Source organism: Fusarium vanettenii (assembly GCF_000151355.1).
Source record: "Fusarium vanettenii 77-13-4 chromosome 4 genomic scaffold NECHAsca_3_chr4_2_0, whole genome shotgun sequence".
Taxonomy (NCBI): domain Eukaryota; kingdom Fungi; phylum Ascomycota; class Sordariomycetes; order Hypocreales; family Nectriaceae; genus Fusarium; species Fusarium vanettenii.
In genome coordinates this window covers 2,362,677-2,380,308 of record NW_003315879.1, presented here as the reverse complement: position 1 = coordinate 2,380,308, position 17,632 = coordinate 2,362,677, and the positions used below count along the sequence as shown (strand labels likewise).

The 17,632-nt window shown below is 52.9% G+C and overlaps 5 protein-coding genes across 5 annotated transcripts; 1 reads left to right on the top strand and 4 right to left on the bottom strand.

The window, feature by feature from the left end:
• Positions 1–287: 287 nt before the first annotated feature.
• Positions 288–2,235, top strand: NECHADRAFT_79248 (uncharacterized protein; the record flags this gene model as incomplete). The annotated part of the gene is made up of 6 exons (XM_003052212.1): positions 288–299; positions 417–504; positions 567–1,808; positions 1,863–1,984; positions 2,019–2,060; positions 2,182–2,235. The coding sequence occupies 6 exons, from the start codon at positions 288–290 to the stop codon at positions 2,233–2,235; spliced, it is 1,560 nt and encodes a 519-aa protein (XP_003052258.1).
• Positions 2,236–3,882: 1,647 nt separating this feature from the next.
• NECHADRAFT_102576 (uncharacterized protein) lies at positions 3,883–4,641 on the bottom strand. Its single transcript, XM_003051756.1, has 4 exons — positions 4,505–4,641; positions 4,345–4,450; positions 4,181–4,283; positions 3,883–4,125 (listed from the first exon to the last, which is right to left on the bottom strand). Exons 1-4 carry the CDS (start codon positions 4,562–4,564, stop codon positions 4,050–4,052), a joined length of 345 nt encoding a protein of 114 aa, XP_003051802.1. The 5' UTR covers positions 4,565–4,641; the 3' UTR covers positions 3,883–4,049.
• A 201-nt stretch (positions 4,642–4,842) lies between these two features.
• Positions 4,843–6,387, bottom strand: NECHADRAFT_104164 (uncharacterized protein). Its single transcript, XM_003051755.1, has 2 exons — positions 6,215–6,387; positions 4,843–6,163 (listed from the first exon to the last, which is right to left on the bottom strand). Exons 1-2 carry the CDS (start codon positions 6,266–6,268, stop codon positions 5,171–5,173), a joined length of 1,047 nt encoding a protein of 348 aa, XP_003051801.1. The 5' UTR covers positions 6,269–6,387; the 3' UTR covers positions 4,843–5,170.
• A 1,289-nt stretch (positions 6,388–7,676) lies between these two features.
• Positions 7,677–9,219, bottom strand: NECHADRAFT_39137 (uncharacterized protein; the record flags this gene model as incomplete). The annotated part of the gene is made up of 3 exons (XM_003051754.1): positions 7,677–7,802; positions 7,850–9,145; positions 9,196–9,219. 3 exons carry the CDS (start codon positions 9,217–9,219, stop codon positions 7,677–7,679), a joined length of 1,446 nt encoding a protein of 481 aa, XP_003051800.1.
• Positions 9,220–9,927: 708 nt separating this feature from the next.
• Positions 9,928–15,780, bottom strand: CHR2118 (SNF2 family DNA-dependent ATPase domain-containing protein; the record flags this gene model as incomplete). The annotated part of the gene is made up of 3 exons (XM_003051753.1): positions 9,928–15,571; positions 15,697–15,714; positions 15,770–15,780. The coding sequence occupies 3 exons, from the start codon at positions 15,778–15,780 to the stop codon at positions 9,928–9,930; spliced, it is 5,673 nt and encodes a 1,890-aa protein (XP_003051799.1).
• Positions 15,781–17,632: the final 1,852 nt, after the last annotated feature.

Genomic DNA, 17,632 nt, shown 5'->3' with positions numbered 1-17,632 from the left:
CATGGTGGACGACTCAGAAACGTGCACTGCACCGTGACAGTCCCGGCACATTGCCGTGCCGTGTCCTCGGTCAAACTCGAGCCTAGGCTTTGGACTTGGGTATATCAAAGATGAAAGCCGGGAAGGGGAGGGGAAGCTCGTGGAACTGGATTGGAACTGTTGTAAGCAAGAATAGAAAAAGGTCAAGAGACAGACAAGAGGTCATCTTCCACCATCACCACAAAAGCGTTCACTTGCCGGGTCTCACATTCCCTCACCACCAACAGTCGACGTAGACAAGCATCACCATGGCTTCCAAGGTGTGTAGCATCTCCCCCCCTTGTCGCACCTTTCTTATTAGCTGTCTTGGACCATTTCCCCAACAAACAACTGCGAGATACAGCCTCCACTAACACCGGATCTCTTTCCCTCTGCAGCTCAACGACCCTACGCTCCTCAAGACGTCCTGCTACGTCAACGGCCAATGGGTCGCTGCAAAGTCTGGCAAGGTCTTTGCCGTCGAGAGTAAGCGCTCCAACCAACCAAGCTCTCTCGACATCCATGGAGCTAACGTCACTGTGCTGCAGACCCCTCGACCCTTGAAGAGGTGGCGAGATGCCCCGAGTTTGACGGACAGGACACCGAGGCCGCCATCGCAGCAGCCGCCGCCGCATTCAAGACCTTCCGCAAGACCCCGGCGCGGCAGCGGGCCCGCCTGCTCCGCCGCTGGTACGATCTCATGATCGAGAACGCCGAGGACATTGCCTGTCTCATCACCCTTGAGAACGGCAAGCCGCTGTCTGACGGCAAGACTGAGGCTATCTACGCTGCCAACTTCTTTGAGTGGTTCTCCGAGGAGGCTCCCCGAATCTACGGCGAGACAATCGAGGCCAGCAACCCATCATGCCGTCTGTCTACTGTTAAGCAGCCCGTGGGAGTCTGCGGTCTCATCTGCCCATGGAACTTTCCCGCTGCCATGATCACCCGTAAGGCCGGTCCTGCTCTCGCTGCTGGCTGCACCGTCGTCGTCAAGGCTCCCGCTGAGGCTCCCCTGACGGCTCTCGCCCTCGCCGAGTTGGCGCACCGTGCTGGCATTCCCGCCGGTGTGGTCAACATCATTACTGCTCTGGACAACACGGCCGAGGTTGGCAAAGTCATCACCACGCACGCCGATGTCAAGAAGGTGTCCTTCACCGGATCGACCGGCGTGGGCAGAATCCTGATGAACCAGTCCTCGTCGACCATCAAGAAGCTGTCCTTCGAGCTGGGCGGAAACGCCCCTTTTATTGTTTTTGAGGATGCGGATCTGGACAAGGCAGTCAAGGGTCTGATCGCCTGCAAGTTCCGCTGCTCAGGCCAGACTTGCGTCTGCGCTAACCGCATTCTCGTGCACCGCAGCGTCTACGACAAATTCGTCCAGATGGTGCTCGACGTTGTCAAGACCTTTGTCGTTGGTGACGGCTTTGGTGAGAAGACGACTCACGGCCCTCTCATTCACGGTCGTGCCGTGTCCAAGGTTGCCGAGCACGTTGAGGATGCCATCTCCAAGGGCGCCAAGCTCGTCCATGGTGGCAAGGCCCTGCCCCACCTGGGCCCCAACTACTTTGATCTTACCATGTTGACGGGCATGAAGCCTGGCATGAAGATCTGTGATGAGGAGACGTTCGGCCCCGTGGCGGCCTTCTTTGCTTTTGACACTGAGGAGGAGGCTATCGCGATTGCCAACGACACCGATGTTGGTCTTGGAGGCTACTTTTTCAGCAACGACGTTAACCGATGCTACCGAGTGGCTGAGGCTCTGGAAGTCGGCATGGTTGGTGTCAACGTTGGTAAGTCATTCACAAGTCAAAAACCAAGTCCAACAACTAAACATATCATGATAGGTGTACTAAGCGACCCTGCGGCGCCCTTTGGCGGTGTCAAGCAGAGCGGTTTCGGCCGTGAGGGAAGCAAGTACGGCATTGACGAGTTCACAGTGACCAAGATGGTTATGACAGGCATTGATGTATAGGTTAATGATTTTCTTTAATGATTGATAGACGGTCTATGGAAGGATGGAGGAATACCCAAAATGGTGGCATGTAAGTGGTCGAAAGCGGCCTCAGCATTACGTATATAAAGCGAAAGAGTTTTCTATGAATAGACGTTATAAAAGGCATCATCTAAACATGGTAGTTGACACATATTGCACGTGATATCAAGAGAAGTGCGTTGACTATTCTTCTCATGCAAGCTTCTGTCACAGCCCAGCACTGAAGCACCGGGACAGGTACGGCATAAAACCCACGCCTCACCCTCTCACACAGACATTCCCGGGCCAAGCTCCTTCCGGACGAGCAGGTGGAACCCTAAGCCCGTACAGGGGGGGCAGAAGGGAGGGTGTTGAGCCGCATGGCCTCAACACCAAGGAATGGCATCGTGAGTGCCGGGAATGGTGGCATGGGTGGGCGGGTATGGGTTGTCGGATGTGCAGGATGGTGCAAGGCAAGAGGTATGAGGTGAATTTGGTTGTGGAGGGGGGGCCACGGCGTTGTTGTCTTGGGGGGGTTCTGGTTCAGGGGTTACTGTGAGATATGGAGGTATGTCACCGAGGAAGTGCCTCGGGTTGGATACACAACTCCATGATGACCATAGACCTGGTCATCTTCATTTGCGGTGTTTAAAAAGTGCCAATATCATATCCCGATGAAGCCATCAAGACTTGCGAAACTCTCCACTTCAGATCCCGGCCTTGGTGTTTTTGACAAAAGAGAAATGGCCCGAGTGGGTCCCTTCTCTGCAAGCCTCCCTCCGGTCCCATCAGATCTGGGTGTTCGTTTGCTCGGCATTTGGGGTATAGGGCGGAACCAGAGTCGTTCTCTGCAAGCCCAGAAACGAGCGGCACTTGGCCGGTTCTCCAAGACACACTCCGGGCCGGTCCGGTCTTCACCGAGAGGGGGGGGGCAGAATACTGGAATTGGGCAAAGGTGTGGTGAAAAAAGAGAGGTGTGAGGCAAAGCCACAGCGATCGCCACGACCGGGAAGAGATGCCGGTCCCACAAAGAGGTGTGTATCGAAGAAAGCAGATACGTCTGGTTTCGGAGATGGACAAGACGCAGATTCAGTTGGTCATGTTTTTTATCGAGTTATCTTCTTGTCCCCCCCCCCCCTTGCCAGAGTTGAGACTTGGTAGCCGGTCGTGATAAGACACCAATAGTCATGCCGATGAATGTACATGACAACACAACTCTTTGTGGCTTGGGGAATGGGTTGCAATGGAAATTCATGTCCGGGAAAGACTATTCAAACTTTGCATGATAGCTACCCTTTACAGATGGGCATACATGCAGATTAGCCCAAGTGTTTTGTTATCTTTGGTTAATGAACCACACAACGTGGGCAACCAAGACTGTCACACTAGTCCTAATCTCGGAACCGAGGCGTCGGCTCCCGTCACGACTCGGGAAATGTGCAAAATACCTACCAAGAACCGATTAGCTCTGGTTTATAAGCACAATGACAAAATCAGTAAAAACATGGGGAAATGAAACAAAGCACATGACGATGAGACCAAATTACATACCAAATACAGGAAAACTGCCCGGCGGGCATCAGTCTCCAGGTTATTCTCTTCCCCCGGACGGCCGTCGGCTCCGGGGTAGTTGACCTCCGTAGTAGTGATGGGGCCGGCCGGCGGCGGGAGGACAGAACAGGACCGGAGTTGGAAAGGAAGAATGTACGTATGTACGTAATAAGTGGATGTTTTTACAAACATGTTCCCCAGATTTTGCGGAACCTCAAGGAACAATGATGATGGGGTTCGTTTCGCCTCTGTTATCTCGTGCCGGTCAAAGTTTGAGCCTCCCGCCGGGCACGGAGCGGGGGGACCGGGGAGGAAAGATTCCAAGTCACACAGCGTATTTTCGAAGAAAGGGATTTGTTTTCCATTGACAAGGTTGGACGCCCTGTTTCTATTCTCCTACGAATAGTATCGAGGTATTCAAACCGTGTCTCCCTCACTGGCTCGACAAAACTTGTTCCACCTCGATGACTACGGTATGAATTGGCGAAGGGGGTCATGCATCCATCCATTACTTGGACTCTCCGGCAGCCAGGATGTCTTCTACCCTCTTGACCTTGTCCGCTGCCGTCTGCTTCTTGTCCGTCCTTGATAATCGTCAGCATTCGACTCAAGACTGTATCCTGAAAGGCCTCAACTCACCGGCTACCGACTCTCATGGATGACTGAATCCTCACCACGCCTCGCTTGTGCACAGCAGCATGGGCCTTGCCAACGGCAGCCATGACTTCGTCCCAGGAACCCTCTGCAAAGTCTCGGTCAGCTTCATCTCGGCACAGCTTGCCTCAGCTCAAGAAATGACGCACCGACTGTGGTACCAGCAGAGTGAAGCGTATACTTGAGCCCGCTCGCCTTGAGAACCTTTTGCACCTCTGCAATATCCTCAGCCACCGAGACAGTCCCCGTACCGAGCTGCCCGGAGTTCGTCAGCGCTGTGCAGTTGGTTTACATCACATCATGACTCACGGGTAGGAGACAAAAGTCGACGTAACACGACTCGGGAGTCGCGAGGCTATCGTAATCCATGGTAAAGGGCTTTCGAAATGTGCTATAACTGAACGTCTGGATGTACCGCCTGGAAGAGGTTACGAGGAGACGGGGACGCATTGGGAATGTGATGGAGTGAGGGTGTTTTTGAAGGTGGGTAGGGGAAAGGGTCGAGATGACCAATTGGCTGAGGGAGACGTCACAAGCAACTAACAGCAGCATCACCTCTCAACTTCATGATGATGCACCAAAAGTTACTGATGTTCATTCACAGTTTGGTCATTATTAGTTAATTGCAGCAGACATCACGTTCAAAGTCGACTTCAAATTCTCCATGGCATATATGCCTTGTTCATTCATCAGTCTATCTATGTAAGAGTTGGAGTTGTATCCCCTCAGTTATGTAGACCAATTTTCCCAATCTATGCTAAATGCAGCCTGATCCAGTTGATTCATCAGGTATACCAATATCCATCCTATCCGCCCGAACGCAATGCAAAGCTTGCTAAACCTGAACGCCTCGCTGTGCCCAAATTTACCAACCTGATTTATGAGATGAGGCCACTCAGGACCTGATAAGCATGTGTTTTGTGGGGTGTATGTCGCAAGAAAACAAAAGAAATATGCCGAAACTGAGGGTGTCGTTTACACCAGCAGAACCGCAGCAGCGACAAAGGCAGTCAGGGCGGTCATGCCCAGCCGCCTATCAGGGCTGTTGCCCATGGACTCGTCATCGGTGTCCTCGACAGCCTCGCGACCAGTGGCACCCGAGATGCCGTTCATCGTGTCGGCGGCGGCGAGAACCTGGCCGTCCTCAAAGAAATCGACGAGCACAAAGTTGGGAGGGGCAGACCACTCCTGACGACACTCCTGGAGATGCTTGCCTAGGTTTCCATCCTGAGTCGTGTTGTCGCTGTTGACAATCTCAATGTTGTTCACATCGGGGACGAACAGGTCGCTGCCCTCGACCAAGCTCTGGTACTTGAAGTGGTTTACCAGGCTGAGATAGTTGGACGATAGGGCTGCGGTGGCACTGTCAAGCTTGGAGGGTCGGTCGAGGGTGCAGTTGAAGTCGCCCAGGTTCTGCACCTCAAAGGCCGTCTCGAAGACGTAGTCGAATTCGGGCATCAGGAAAGGGTAGTCGGTCGATGGGTCGATGTTGGTGACAAAGGCGACGACGCGCTGGTTCCCGCTAATCATGTCCTCGAGAGTTGGCCAGTCGCCAGAAGGTCCTTCGCCGGAAGGTCTATAAGCGAGATCGGCGATGCCCGAGTCGTTGAAAGCCTTTCCAATCTCAGAGGGAGATGCCTTGTCGGAGTTGACGAGGAGGAAGGTGACGACCTCGTTAGGGTTGGCGACGATCCAGTCGTTGACGTTGCTCAACCAATCCTCAAGGGGGCCAGCATCAAGAATCTCGCACGTAGTATGACACAGGCGGAGGGTGCTATTCTCCTTGTGAACCTGGGCCTGCAAAAGACGAATACCAGCACCGAGGGCATCAGTAGCGTTGTAGTTCTGGTTACCGGCGGCACCAAACGTCGACGTAGACGAGTCTCGGAGAAAGGAGCTGCCGTGAGCCCCCATGTGGGTGACGTTGTTGTAGCTACGGCTGCACAGGTCGGGAGAGTTGTTGCAGGCCTTTGATGAAGATCCCGAGCCGGAGCCGGAAGACTGGGGGAGGGCGTAGACGGCGGAGGCGGCGACGAGGGCTCCGGCCACGGAGCTGAATGAAGGAAGAAGCATGATGGCGGTTGTGATGTAGATGTAGATGTGTATATGTCTGATGGTGTTTTTGGTGTTGTAGATGAAAAAAGTACAGATACACACAAAAACAAAAGAGATCAAATCAAGATACAATGATGATGGACCTTGTATATTCAAGAAGAAGGAAAAAGGACGCGAATTATGAAACGAAAGAACAGTAGGTAGTTAATGAACAAAAAAAGAAGATCCAGGGGATCTCGTCTGTGCTTTAAAGCTGACGTCGCCCGGCTCCAGTTTTTGGAGGTTGGGGGGGGGGGGGGGGGCGGGCTTTGTAACGAGTCTAGAGGCGTCAAGACCCTAAGGCTTTCTCCACCGTCAGGCTACGCAACTGGAAGATGTGCAGCAGGGCAGGGGAAGGGGGGCTGAGCTGAGGACGTCAGCAAATGGTGGATGCATGTAGGTTTTTTGTTTGTAAGGCCATGGTGTTGTTGCTTTCAAACATGGCTAAGAAAAGAATCACTCTGCATCGTATTAATGCGGGCCATTACTCCGTACATCGCCATGTTTAACATTCCGTTCACCGATAAAACTAGTCTAGTCAAGCATACGGCTATGCTTCTTCTTCTGTCAAACATTCTCGTACTGGCCGCGCGTCATGTATCTACAGTTGGCTGGTCAGCAAACCTATTGATCGACGAACAAACGTGGGACGATAGAATTCTCTGACACAGAAAATGTACATTCAAAGATCGACCTCCTCTTTTCTCACTCGGGATCAACGGCAGGTGTCAGCCCGCCAAGCTTCAACAAGGCTTTTGTTGTCTAGAAAATGCGGGATGTGGATGGATGGTGTCTCTTTTTTGGGGGCGGCGCTTATACAGTCTTGGCGAGATTGGATCTCGTTTACTCCGTACATGATTTCACTTTCCTTGTCTGCAATCTAACAATGAGATTAACAAAATAGAAAGATACTAGATATACTGCTAATATGAATTTGAATAAACAGTCAATCTCATCTCGAACTCATTGTCATAATCTACAAACTCTTATGCATCCAGCCTCTTCATGATCGCCCGCCAGCCACGCCGGGCACATGTTGATGGAGGCTGTGCATAAAAGACCCGCTTCTATTTTTATCCAACCCCCTGTCCACCTTGTGCCACCTTGATCGGGCGGCTCAACATCACGACTTCAACACGCCATGAGACCAGGCCAGGCCATGGCAAATCACATTCTCGCCACTGGCAATCCAATACTTCCTTGAGAAACATGTTCGAACACTCTTGAAGCGGCATAGGTATCATAATTGGCCGCATAGTATTGCAATTTACCAAATACACTATACTACTACTGTACTGTACCAACCCGCTCTGAATGCCAACCTTGTTTGTTTTACCCTCGTTTCACCATCGCCCTCATGCACACCATCATGTATGCTCAGAGCTACTTACTCAGGGTCTCCGTACTCTTGCTTCTTGTCTGACGCAGCAGCAGCCTCGATATCCTTGAGCTGCTTCTGTCCCTCTTCTGTCGTCGCATCGATTATCTGCTCTTCCAAACTCAGAATGTTGGCCTATCAAAGGTTAGTTCATGTCGGTCAACATCATTCGCTCGACTTACCTCGCCAAACAGACCAACGAGCTCCTCAGCCTCATCAACCTTCATCTCTCCCAGCACCTTGTTCACCTCATCTAGCTTGCCCGACTCCAGAGCCTTGCGCATCTCGGGCGAGAAGCTCTCAAAGATCTCACGTGCCTCCTGCTCCTCGGGGTCCTGGCTGTCCGCTGCCGGCACTGTGATCTGAATGACTGTTCCAGGTTCCACGGCATGCAGCTGGATCTGCTCGACGCCCTCTGTCTCCCCTTCCTTGGCACGCTCCGCCAGGATCTCCTTGGACCTCGTCCGGATCTTCACGTATGTTTCCTGCACATCCTTGTAGAATACATCCTGGGCTTGATGTCCCTTGGTCGTGATGCGCTTGAAGAACAGTCCAACTCCGTCCTTGCCCAGAGCTCGGCAGTACTGAAGGAGAAGAGCCTGGTGCACGTATTGTCTCGAAAGCTCGTCCTTGCCCTCAAGAGCAGCGTCAAAGGCCAAGACCAGCAGTCCGTCCGTCTCCCGCTCCACAAGGAGCTGCGGGTTCTGCGACAGGAACTGGAGACTTGCCGAGTAGTCGTTGGCCTTGATCGAGCCAAACTTCTTTCCCGCTGGCGAGGCCTCAATGTCTGCATCGTCGTCCACCTTGACTTCTTCCTTTGCGCCACCGGAGCTTGATGCGCCACCGGAAAAGTTGGGGTTCAGCAATTCCACCTGTGTAGACTCCTGCTTCTTGTCGGCCGGTGTCGACTTGGCAACGTACGAGCTGTCGAACCCAGTGTGGATGCTCTCGCTAGTAATCTTGCGGCTCTCCTCTGCCTGGAGCTCCCCAAGCTTCACAACCAACTCCTTCTGCAGGCTCTCAATCTTATCCTCGTGTGTCTGAATCTCGGCAATCATTGCCTCGTATCGGTTCTCGGGATTCTTTTCGTCAAGAGCCTTGTTGACTTGGTCCAGCAGAGTCGCCATCATCTTGGTGTACGATGGCTGCTCCTTCTCCTGTGTATGGACACCCTCAGGTGGCGAGGGAGGCTTATCGTCCTTGGGGTTCCCAGCCGACTCCATAACCGCCTGGAAAGCAACCTCGGCCGGGTTTCTAGTTGCGGCCTCGGAAGCATGGGCTCGTAGCGATGCTAGGAGGGCCGAGATGCGCTTGATCAAGCCATCGTTGACGACGCGCTCGTACTTGAGGGTCTCAATCTGTAGTCTGCGGTGCTGTCGCTCTTGATGAATCTGGTTCTGCTTCGCCCGGATGAAAGACCGCTTATCGACGTTGGGATGCACTTCAATGTCCGAGTCATCGCTGAGCTCGAGCGCGTCCTAGCAAACAGTCAGTAAATCGAGGCTGACCATTCGGAGTGAGTACTAACCCATTTGCTGTAATCGACGGGCATGATGACTGAGTGAGTATACTGCGCCTTGATCTTGTGTCTCGACGATAACTTGTTCCACCAAAAAGTGAAGATGAAGCCAAGTACAGAGCCGATCTTGTGCTCTGCCTTGTCAGAGTGGAAGATTCTGGACGTTGCTTCTGAGCTCGACCATGATGGCGGGGTCACCGGGAGCACCCCACCATGAGCATTGGGCAGCCACACCCGGCATGAGCCACAACTTCCAGGCGCCACAGAATAACATCACATCACCATCACGATTTCACAAGGTGAAAGAAACAGTAAAAGATAATTCATGACGATGGGCAAAAAAGAAAACCCAATGCGTAATCTGGGAATCGAACCCAGGGCTCCCCGACGTTACTCGAATGGCAACGGAGAATTTTACCACTAAACCAATTACGCTTTGATTGTTGAAGGTATGCAGTCAAAAATTGCCTCACATACTTGGCAGGCCACCATCAGCAGGACAATGCATGTTTCCCCCATCATTCTCTTGGAGACGGTACACTCTCAACACTCACAAAGCCTCATGGAAACCAAACCTTGTATAGCCATGTGGGATTCCATTTCCGGAATCAACCCTGATCTTCATAAGCAAGAGTACTCCTTCGCTAAAATGATCTAAGCTATTGTACAGAGGTATTGACGCAGTTCCAAAACACCATATTCTAAACGAGCCAAGATCCCTTCTCAGCAACTGTCCTCCACTCACGACATGGTCTTCATAAAGTCGTCCAAGTCGAAGCTCTCCTCGTACTGCTTGTTGTCCCATAGCTCCCCTAGATCATCCAGCCATGCCTTCTTTCCGGGCGCGCGCACATCGCCTGTTTCGATATCCACCATGTCTTCTTCCCTTCCTTCAATGTTGTTCTTTTCCTTGTCCGATATGAGGTTCGGTGCAGCATCGCCCACATTGAACAGGTCCAGGATCTGATCTGTATCCATTGTTGAAAGACCCGCATTCTGTTGGTTGACAACTGTCGATGCCACATCGATCTTGAATCGCTGGAGGTTCAAAATCTTCTCCTCGAGTGTTCCACGCGTGATAAGTCGGTACACGTTGACCACCTTCTTCTGACCGATGCGATGCGCTCGGTCCATGGCCTGCAAGTCCTTTTGCGGGTTCCAATCATGCTCGACGAAAATGACAGTGTCGGCTCCTGTCAGGTTGAGACCAAGACCACCCACACTTGTCGTCAATAGAAGGACATCGTATGACGGGTCGCTATTGAACTTGTTGACAATGTCCTGTCTCTTGTTCGCCTCGACTGAGCCATCGAGTCGCAGGTGCGACACCGAAGGCAGCAACTCCTTCAAGACCTTGTTCTGTACCATGTCAAGCATCTCCTTCATCTGACAGAAGATGAGTGCTCGATGGGGTTTGATAGGCTGGTACAGAGGGTCGTTGGATTCGTTGCCTTCGACACCAATGCCGCAGTCCACCAAAAGGTCTCTCAGGGCAGTCAACTTGGGTGCATGCTGGGTATCTTCGATCGATGTGCCCTTCTTGTTCAGGATTCTTTGCGTGTCATCGTAGAAGGGGGTTCCTGGTTTCATGACCATGGCAGGAGAGTTGCACAGCTTGCGCATGTACTGTAGCGCCTGGAAGATATGCTGCTTCGCTTCCTTGTCCTCCCGACCAGCCTCTGCCTGGATCTTCTTGCCCTGCTTCCTGGTAAAGTCCTCAAAGAGCTTCTTCTGCAGGTCGCTCAGGTCGCAGTAGTAGTTCTGCAAGATCTTGGGCGGGAGGTCGTTCAACACTTCTTCCTTAAGACGACGCAGCAGGAAGGGGAGCACCTGCTTGTGAAGTGCCTCGATTGCGAGAGCTCCCGCCTCTTGCTCCTTGGACGAAGCCTTGCTAAATCGACTTGCTGCGATCGGCTTTGCGAATCGATCCAGGAAGACCTTCTCAGCACCCAAGAAACCCGGCATCAAAAAGTCAAACAGGGACCACAGCTCCAGGACGTTGTTCTGAATGGGTGTGCCAGTAAGGATGAGACGGTGGTTACTGGCCAGCCTCTTGACCGCTTGAGTGATCTTGGCCTTGGGGTTCTTGATGAGATGACCTTCGTCGAGGACAACATAGTTCCAGCTATGCTTGTCAAGAATGTCCGAGTCGTTGCGACAGACGTCGTACGATGTGACCACAATGTCCGTTTCGCCCAGTCTATCCTTCATAGCCTTTCTTTCCGCTGGTGGCCCGACATATGCGGTCACGCTCAAGAACGGTGCATACGTCTTGATCTCTTGTTGCCAATGTCCTGAGAGCGTAGGCGGGCAGACGATGAGAGATGGCAACCTTCGTACATCAGGCGCCTTGGTCTTGGCAAACTCCTCGGCACGTTGATGATGGTCACTTGCGACGATACAAATAGTCTGGAGAGTCTTTCCGAGACCCATATCATCGCAGAGAATGCCGTGGAGGTGGTACTTGTTGAGGAAGTTGAGCCAATTCACACCTTCTTGTTGGTAGGATCGCAACTCTGCCTTGATGGCAACGGGAATCTGGAACTGCTCCACCTTCTTTGGATCAAGAAGCTGGGCGATAAAGGTCCTCTCACGATCTCTGCCCTTAAGAAGCTCCTCGGACAAGCCAGGGGGGTCGGGAATGCCAGCTTCAAGGGGGACAAGCTTCACCAGCGTGGCGAACGACGTCGTGGCGATCAAACGGATCTCATTGTCGGAATCACTCATTCGTCCCAGAACTGGCACGATGAGGAAGATGACATAAGGCAGGATGGAGTCGCCCATTACAGCGATCAGGTGGTAAATAGCCTCGATCGCGCCTTGACGGAAGTTGAGATCGACAGGGTTGTTGATAGACGGGAGAACCTTCTCGACAAGTGCTGTCATACCCTCAACAGTAATGACACTGCAGATAGTAGCCATGCACTTGGCGGCCATGTAGCGGAAGACGGAGAGCTCGGAGTGAAGGGCCTTGATGACCAGGGGCATCAATTCCATAATGAAGGAGTGCAATGACTTGTCCAAAGTTGGCGTCATAGTCCTGATGACAGACATAGCGTCCACGATTTCCTGTCCGAACGTCTCCTCAGGATCCTTGGCTTCGGCAGGGAGAGCATCAGAGAAAGCCCTGATAAGGGGCTCCTCCATGAAGGTTCGGAGACTGGGCACAATTTCGAGCAACTTGGCCCCATAAGTTCTCGACAGAATTTCAAGGGCCTCCTTCGCACCACGCCTCGTGATACGAGCAGCCTTGGCTTCTCGGGCCCATTTAGCGGCATCTGCATGGTCAACTCGGTCTTCCTCCTTTTGCATCGACAACACGCAATCGGTCTTAGCGGCGTGAACGGGGAATTCAGGAGTCTCTGCGACTTCAACACAGGAGAACTTGACCAGGTTGGACACCACCTTGTCAGCTGGCCCCTTTCGGCCCTTTTCAGTAAACAGCTGGACAAGTCGAGCGATGGTATCGGCTGAGCGAGTCTGGAGTAGCTGGTTGTCCTCCGTCTTGACGGAGTCCATGATGCCCTTGATCAAGGGGCTGGGCTTCTTCGGGAGCACCTTCATGGCAACCATCGCGCATGCTGCTGCGGCCCTGATCCGAACGTCACGAGCCGTCTTGATGGCCTTGGCCTCTTCAATTGCTGCAACCGTCACATCGCGAGCATCAGAAAGCTGCTGGCTCGCAATAAGACGCTGGCCTGGAGGCATAGCCTTCTTCAGTTTCTCGTAATCATCGCTTACACATTTCTCAGCAGTTGCGATAGAGAAGGCATTAGGGCCGGCTTCAGCTTCTCCCTGCACCACGACAGGCAGAGTCGGGAGTTTACTGTGAGAGACCTTGCCGTGATCTCGGAAGAGATGGATCAGCTGCTGACACTGTGTTCTAACACGTTGGATGAAGTTGACCAAGTCTCTATATGCCGCTGGCCGTTCGGAATCAAGGATGCGCTGGAGGTTCTCGAGGTATCGTGAGTCGCTGGCGGTCTGGCAGTTCTTGGCATACTCGTCGATAATGACGCATGCTGTGAGTTGGCTCGAAGAAAATGCCGATCCAAGTCCGGGAATGAGGAGTGCGTCGTAGTCATCCAAACTGGCAACTGGAACAAGAGACATGATGAGACCCATGGCCTTCGCAGCTGATACACGCGACCGAATAAGAACGTCTACACCGACGAGATCAACATCGCCTTGCATCATATGGCCATCAACATCGTGAGTAAGGCTCGTTGTGGGAACCTCATCAACCTTGGTCGATTTGCGTCGGCGCTTGGGTGCTCGATCGGACCCGTCGGGTGATGAGGGCTTTCGAGGTGTGTGCTGAACAACACCAGGCATAGAGTACGTGCCACCAGACGGTTTCTGGAAGAGTGTGGCATTCATCGGTATCGGGTTTCTCGAGACACCAATGGGATGAAGCGTCAGCTGCATCATGGGGTCGATATGAGCAGCAAACTCATCAGCAAGGACAGCAGGATTCTTGGCCAAGCTTTGTACGAGAGCCGTCCATAGCTCCAGTGACATATTGAGGGCCTCCTTATCTCTCTCGACGAGAATATTTTGGAAGATGAGCCGAAGAATTCTCCCAGTGAGCCAGCCCTGTGATGTCTCTGCATCGAGCTTGGCAAATGTGGACAAAGCTTTCAAGACAGCCACACGGACCGAAGTGATGGTATGGCGCAGGAAGGGGTAGAGGCGCGGGACGAGCAGAGTGAAGGACCGCTCTTCGTCTTGGGCGGCTGAAGCCTTCATAGCTTCCAACACCTCGGGGAAGCTGCAGAGGGTGGCAAGAAGGTCCATGATACGACCAGTGCTTGCACTGAGGTCGTCTCCGAGGTTCGACAGACTTTCCCAGATGATATTGACAAGGCCATCGAGCTGTCCAGGTCGCAATGTGACAAACTCCTTAGCCATGGGGATCAGCGTGGCGGCGCTGACAGACCTGACATCATCATCCATGTCTCCTAGCCCCTTCATCACAGTCCTGATGATTCCATCTATCATGTCGCTGTCCTGGAGGAGAAGATCCTTCCTGACTGCAACGACATATCTCAAGCCAATCATACCGCCGTGGCACACAGACCACACCGGCCGCTCGAGGCCAAGGTCGTCTTGCATTACCATCTTGTACAAGATTTTGAAGGTGGAATAGACGGATTGTGAGGAAAGGTGTTTAAGGGCAGATCCAAGCGACTGTCCTATTGTCTCTCTGATAGGAGCAACAGACGTGTCCGAACTGTAATCCGTGAAGCGGTCAAGCATAAGTACGCAGCATAAGCGGCAGGCCAAGTCATCAAGCCACTTGCGGTTGAGAACATCGTTCTGCTCCCTAGACTTGGAACGCACTCTGCCAGCACCACCGCCGTGTACACGGATAACTTCACGTAGGCCCATCGCAGCTCCATGACGAGTTTCCCAAGACGGATCAAATAAATCCACCTTGAGAAAGTCACACAGCCGCTCGTAGGGCCACTCGGCGCCCTCCATGTTGTCCTCGGCCTCGAGCTCTGACTTGATGGGAATGACGGGACCCTTGAACTCGCTGACTACCTTGGTGTCTTCGTCGACGTCCGCTGGTCGGTCGAGGTTGAAGTAGTCATTCACTTTGCCGTTCTTTTTCGAGTCATTGTCCGGCATAGGGGAATCTTCTCCAAGATGTTCCGAGCCCGATGTTAACGAGCGCCTTACAGAGAGGTCACCGAAGCCACCCTTGCCTTGGGATGCCTTCATAGCTTCTCGCTTGCGCTTTCGTTTTAGGACGTTGAGTTGTCGAGAGCTGAGCTGGGATTCCTCGGTGGGTTGGCCTTGACCACTAGTGCCGTCTGGTCGACCATGGCCGTTCGTAGCATCCATCGGGGTCATGGGGGGCGCCAAGTTGTCACCGCCAGTATAGGCGATCTCTTCGTCCTCATACTTCCTCCCCAAGAGGCCAAGCCGCCCGTTCAACGTCTTTTTCTGGTGGGTTAGGCGTGCTTGTGGTTCGAGAGCCGCAAGCCCATACTCGATGCCGCCACCCCGTAGCAGCTCCCTTCCGTACTTGAGAATCATGTCAACGTTGAGTGACTCTAGCCGGAATACCTCGTCGCCCGAGATGTCGAGCTCCTTGTCTTCCTCCTCCTTCTTGATGTGGCCATTCTCGGCAGCGGGTTCCTCCTTCTTGGGCTCAGTTGGTGCATCTTCGGAATTTGGGTCGTGGATGGGCGCATTTTCTACGATCTTGCCAATGGCCGCAGCTGCAGTCCTTCGCGTTTCCCATTCCTTGTGTCTCAGGTAGGGGACAACGCGGGAAAGAAGGTTGAACAACTCATCAGGATGTTGCTTCTGCCAGTCAGCAAGCTGGTTGACAGCAGTGTCGCGGATTAGTCTCGTACTCCCCGTTTCGAGGATACTGTTCACACAAGTCAGTTCCATGTTCCACTTTCAGGCCCGGACAGGGGACAAGCGGGTTTCCGCATGTCTTCAACGGGAAGCCATTTCGATGCCTGTCTTGAAGCAGGGGATGCATTTACTCACGTGACCAATCTGTCGAGTCTGCATACAAAGTTAGCAAGGTTGCGATAGATATGTGAACGGATAAAGGGCTTACCTTGATGCCATGGTGTGTATTAGTTGGGGGTATTAAGTGTAAAAGCGTGTATCATGACATTTCGATCACTACAGTCCAATGGTTAGTCCAAGTCCAGTCGAGTCGCAAAAAGCCCAAGCATCACAATGGGTATAAAAAAGGTGGCAACGATCTCGTATCCGACGTCGCGGGATCGTGTAGCGCGACGCGACGGAAGGGTGTGGGTCGCCGGGAAGGAAATGCAGACATCCGGGAGAAAATGACGAAGGAAATGATATGCGCTGAAACAGAGTCGGCAACCATGCGCCACTCCCGGTTGGTGCTGCAAGGGAATACATATGATGAAAAACTCAGTGGCAATGATGGGTTGCGAGCATGCAACAAGGGTGATTGAAGGACAGAGGACGACGAATCACTCATGACGCAACAAGATCGGGGAGTGGGGGCAGACGGGATCAAGAGATCATCGGACAGGAAAGGGCGGATGAGATGGTAGGAAGAGGAGAAGCTTTGCATATCACCTACCAACCAGTTGATGATGCAGAGCAGGAGAGAGGGCGTCAAGCCTTCGGGGACAGGGTGCAGCCAAAATGCACACTTCAGTTGCTCAGGAAAGCTGTCAACTGCAGAGTTGTCGCTGACCGAGTGTCCCGGGCTGAGTCCAACTTAAACGAGTAAGTTCCCCTGTCTCGCGCGCATGCAGCATCGGCAGTTAAGGTTGGGTGGATGTTATGTCGCGTTGCGAGCGATGCAAGACGAAACGCTGCAATGAGACGTAACCGATCGATGGCGATGGTCGTCAGCGCTTTTAATCCCCGCTGGTTGGCCGGGTTGCGGGATGTTCGGAAGAAGGCTGGGTCTGGGTATGGAGTGTTTGCGATGGGGTTGACTAGGTAAGATGGAGGGGAATTGCGGTAATGGGAATGGATGAATATGGAATCAAGCAAACGTCGCTTTGTGAAGTAAAATGACAGGGGAACAAATGTCGTCAAGTGACAAGAGTATTAAAAAAAAGTGGGCGCAAATACCAATGCAAGTTGATTCGTTCGTGGTTGCGGAAGCTGGCTCTTTCCTGGACAGGCGTGGGTGCTTCCTGCTTGGTTGCTCTGCCGCTTGCGCAAGCTGGGCGGTGCTGCTGGCTCCTGTCGTGCTGTGGTTCCGGGAAAATCGGGGTGGAGGGCAGGCCGGGTCTTCTATAAGTGAGTGCTTGTATTTTTATACACGCGGCGCGGCTTTGGGAAGCACGGCCAACGGTTTCTCGGACTGCGCTCGCTTAATTTCCCTCTTGCCTGTTAGCGTCATTTCGCGGCCCCTGCCTTTTTTTTTTTTTTGTTTTTTTTCTTCCCTTGGCCCTCTCCAATAGGCTTGTCCTTTTGGGGCTTGACTCGACTGGGCCTTGACGGCACAAGTGCGGGGGTCCACTTAAAGTGTGGTCCAGCCGCGCTGAGTAAAGTCTCCCAGGCGCCCAGCACCAGCCTCAGGGCGATCGTTGCTGACGGGTTCGGGTCGTCAAGGGGATTCTCTGACATGAGCGGCCACTGTCTAACGCAACTTCAGTCGGCAGTCGAGTCAGTTACCCTACACCGTCAAGTTGAATCATGTCTTCTCCCTTGAAATTCCCGACCCGACATCTGAATTTGATCATTAAAGCCATGTGGCACGCGGGACGCGCACAAGGCGATGCTCTCGGCGTCATTGTGCTGGGTTGCCCGTGAAAGCCTCCCCACAGCCTCGATGTTGACAACATTGTCGATGATGGGAAGATGACCAACAGATAGATCGTGCGTAAACCACCAAACCCACATACAAGTCCACCAAGTCTCGTGCAGGCATAGCGCAATGCTTGCAGCCTCGTCACAGGCTTCATGCAGCGCTTATCCAGAC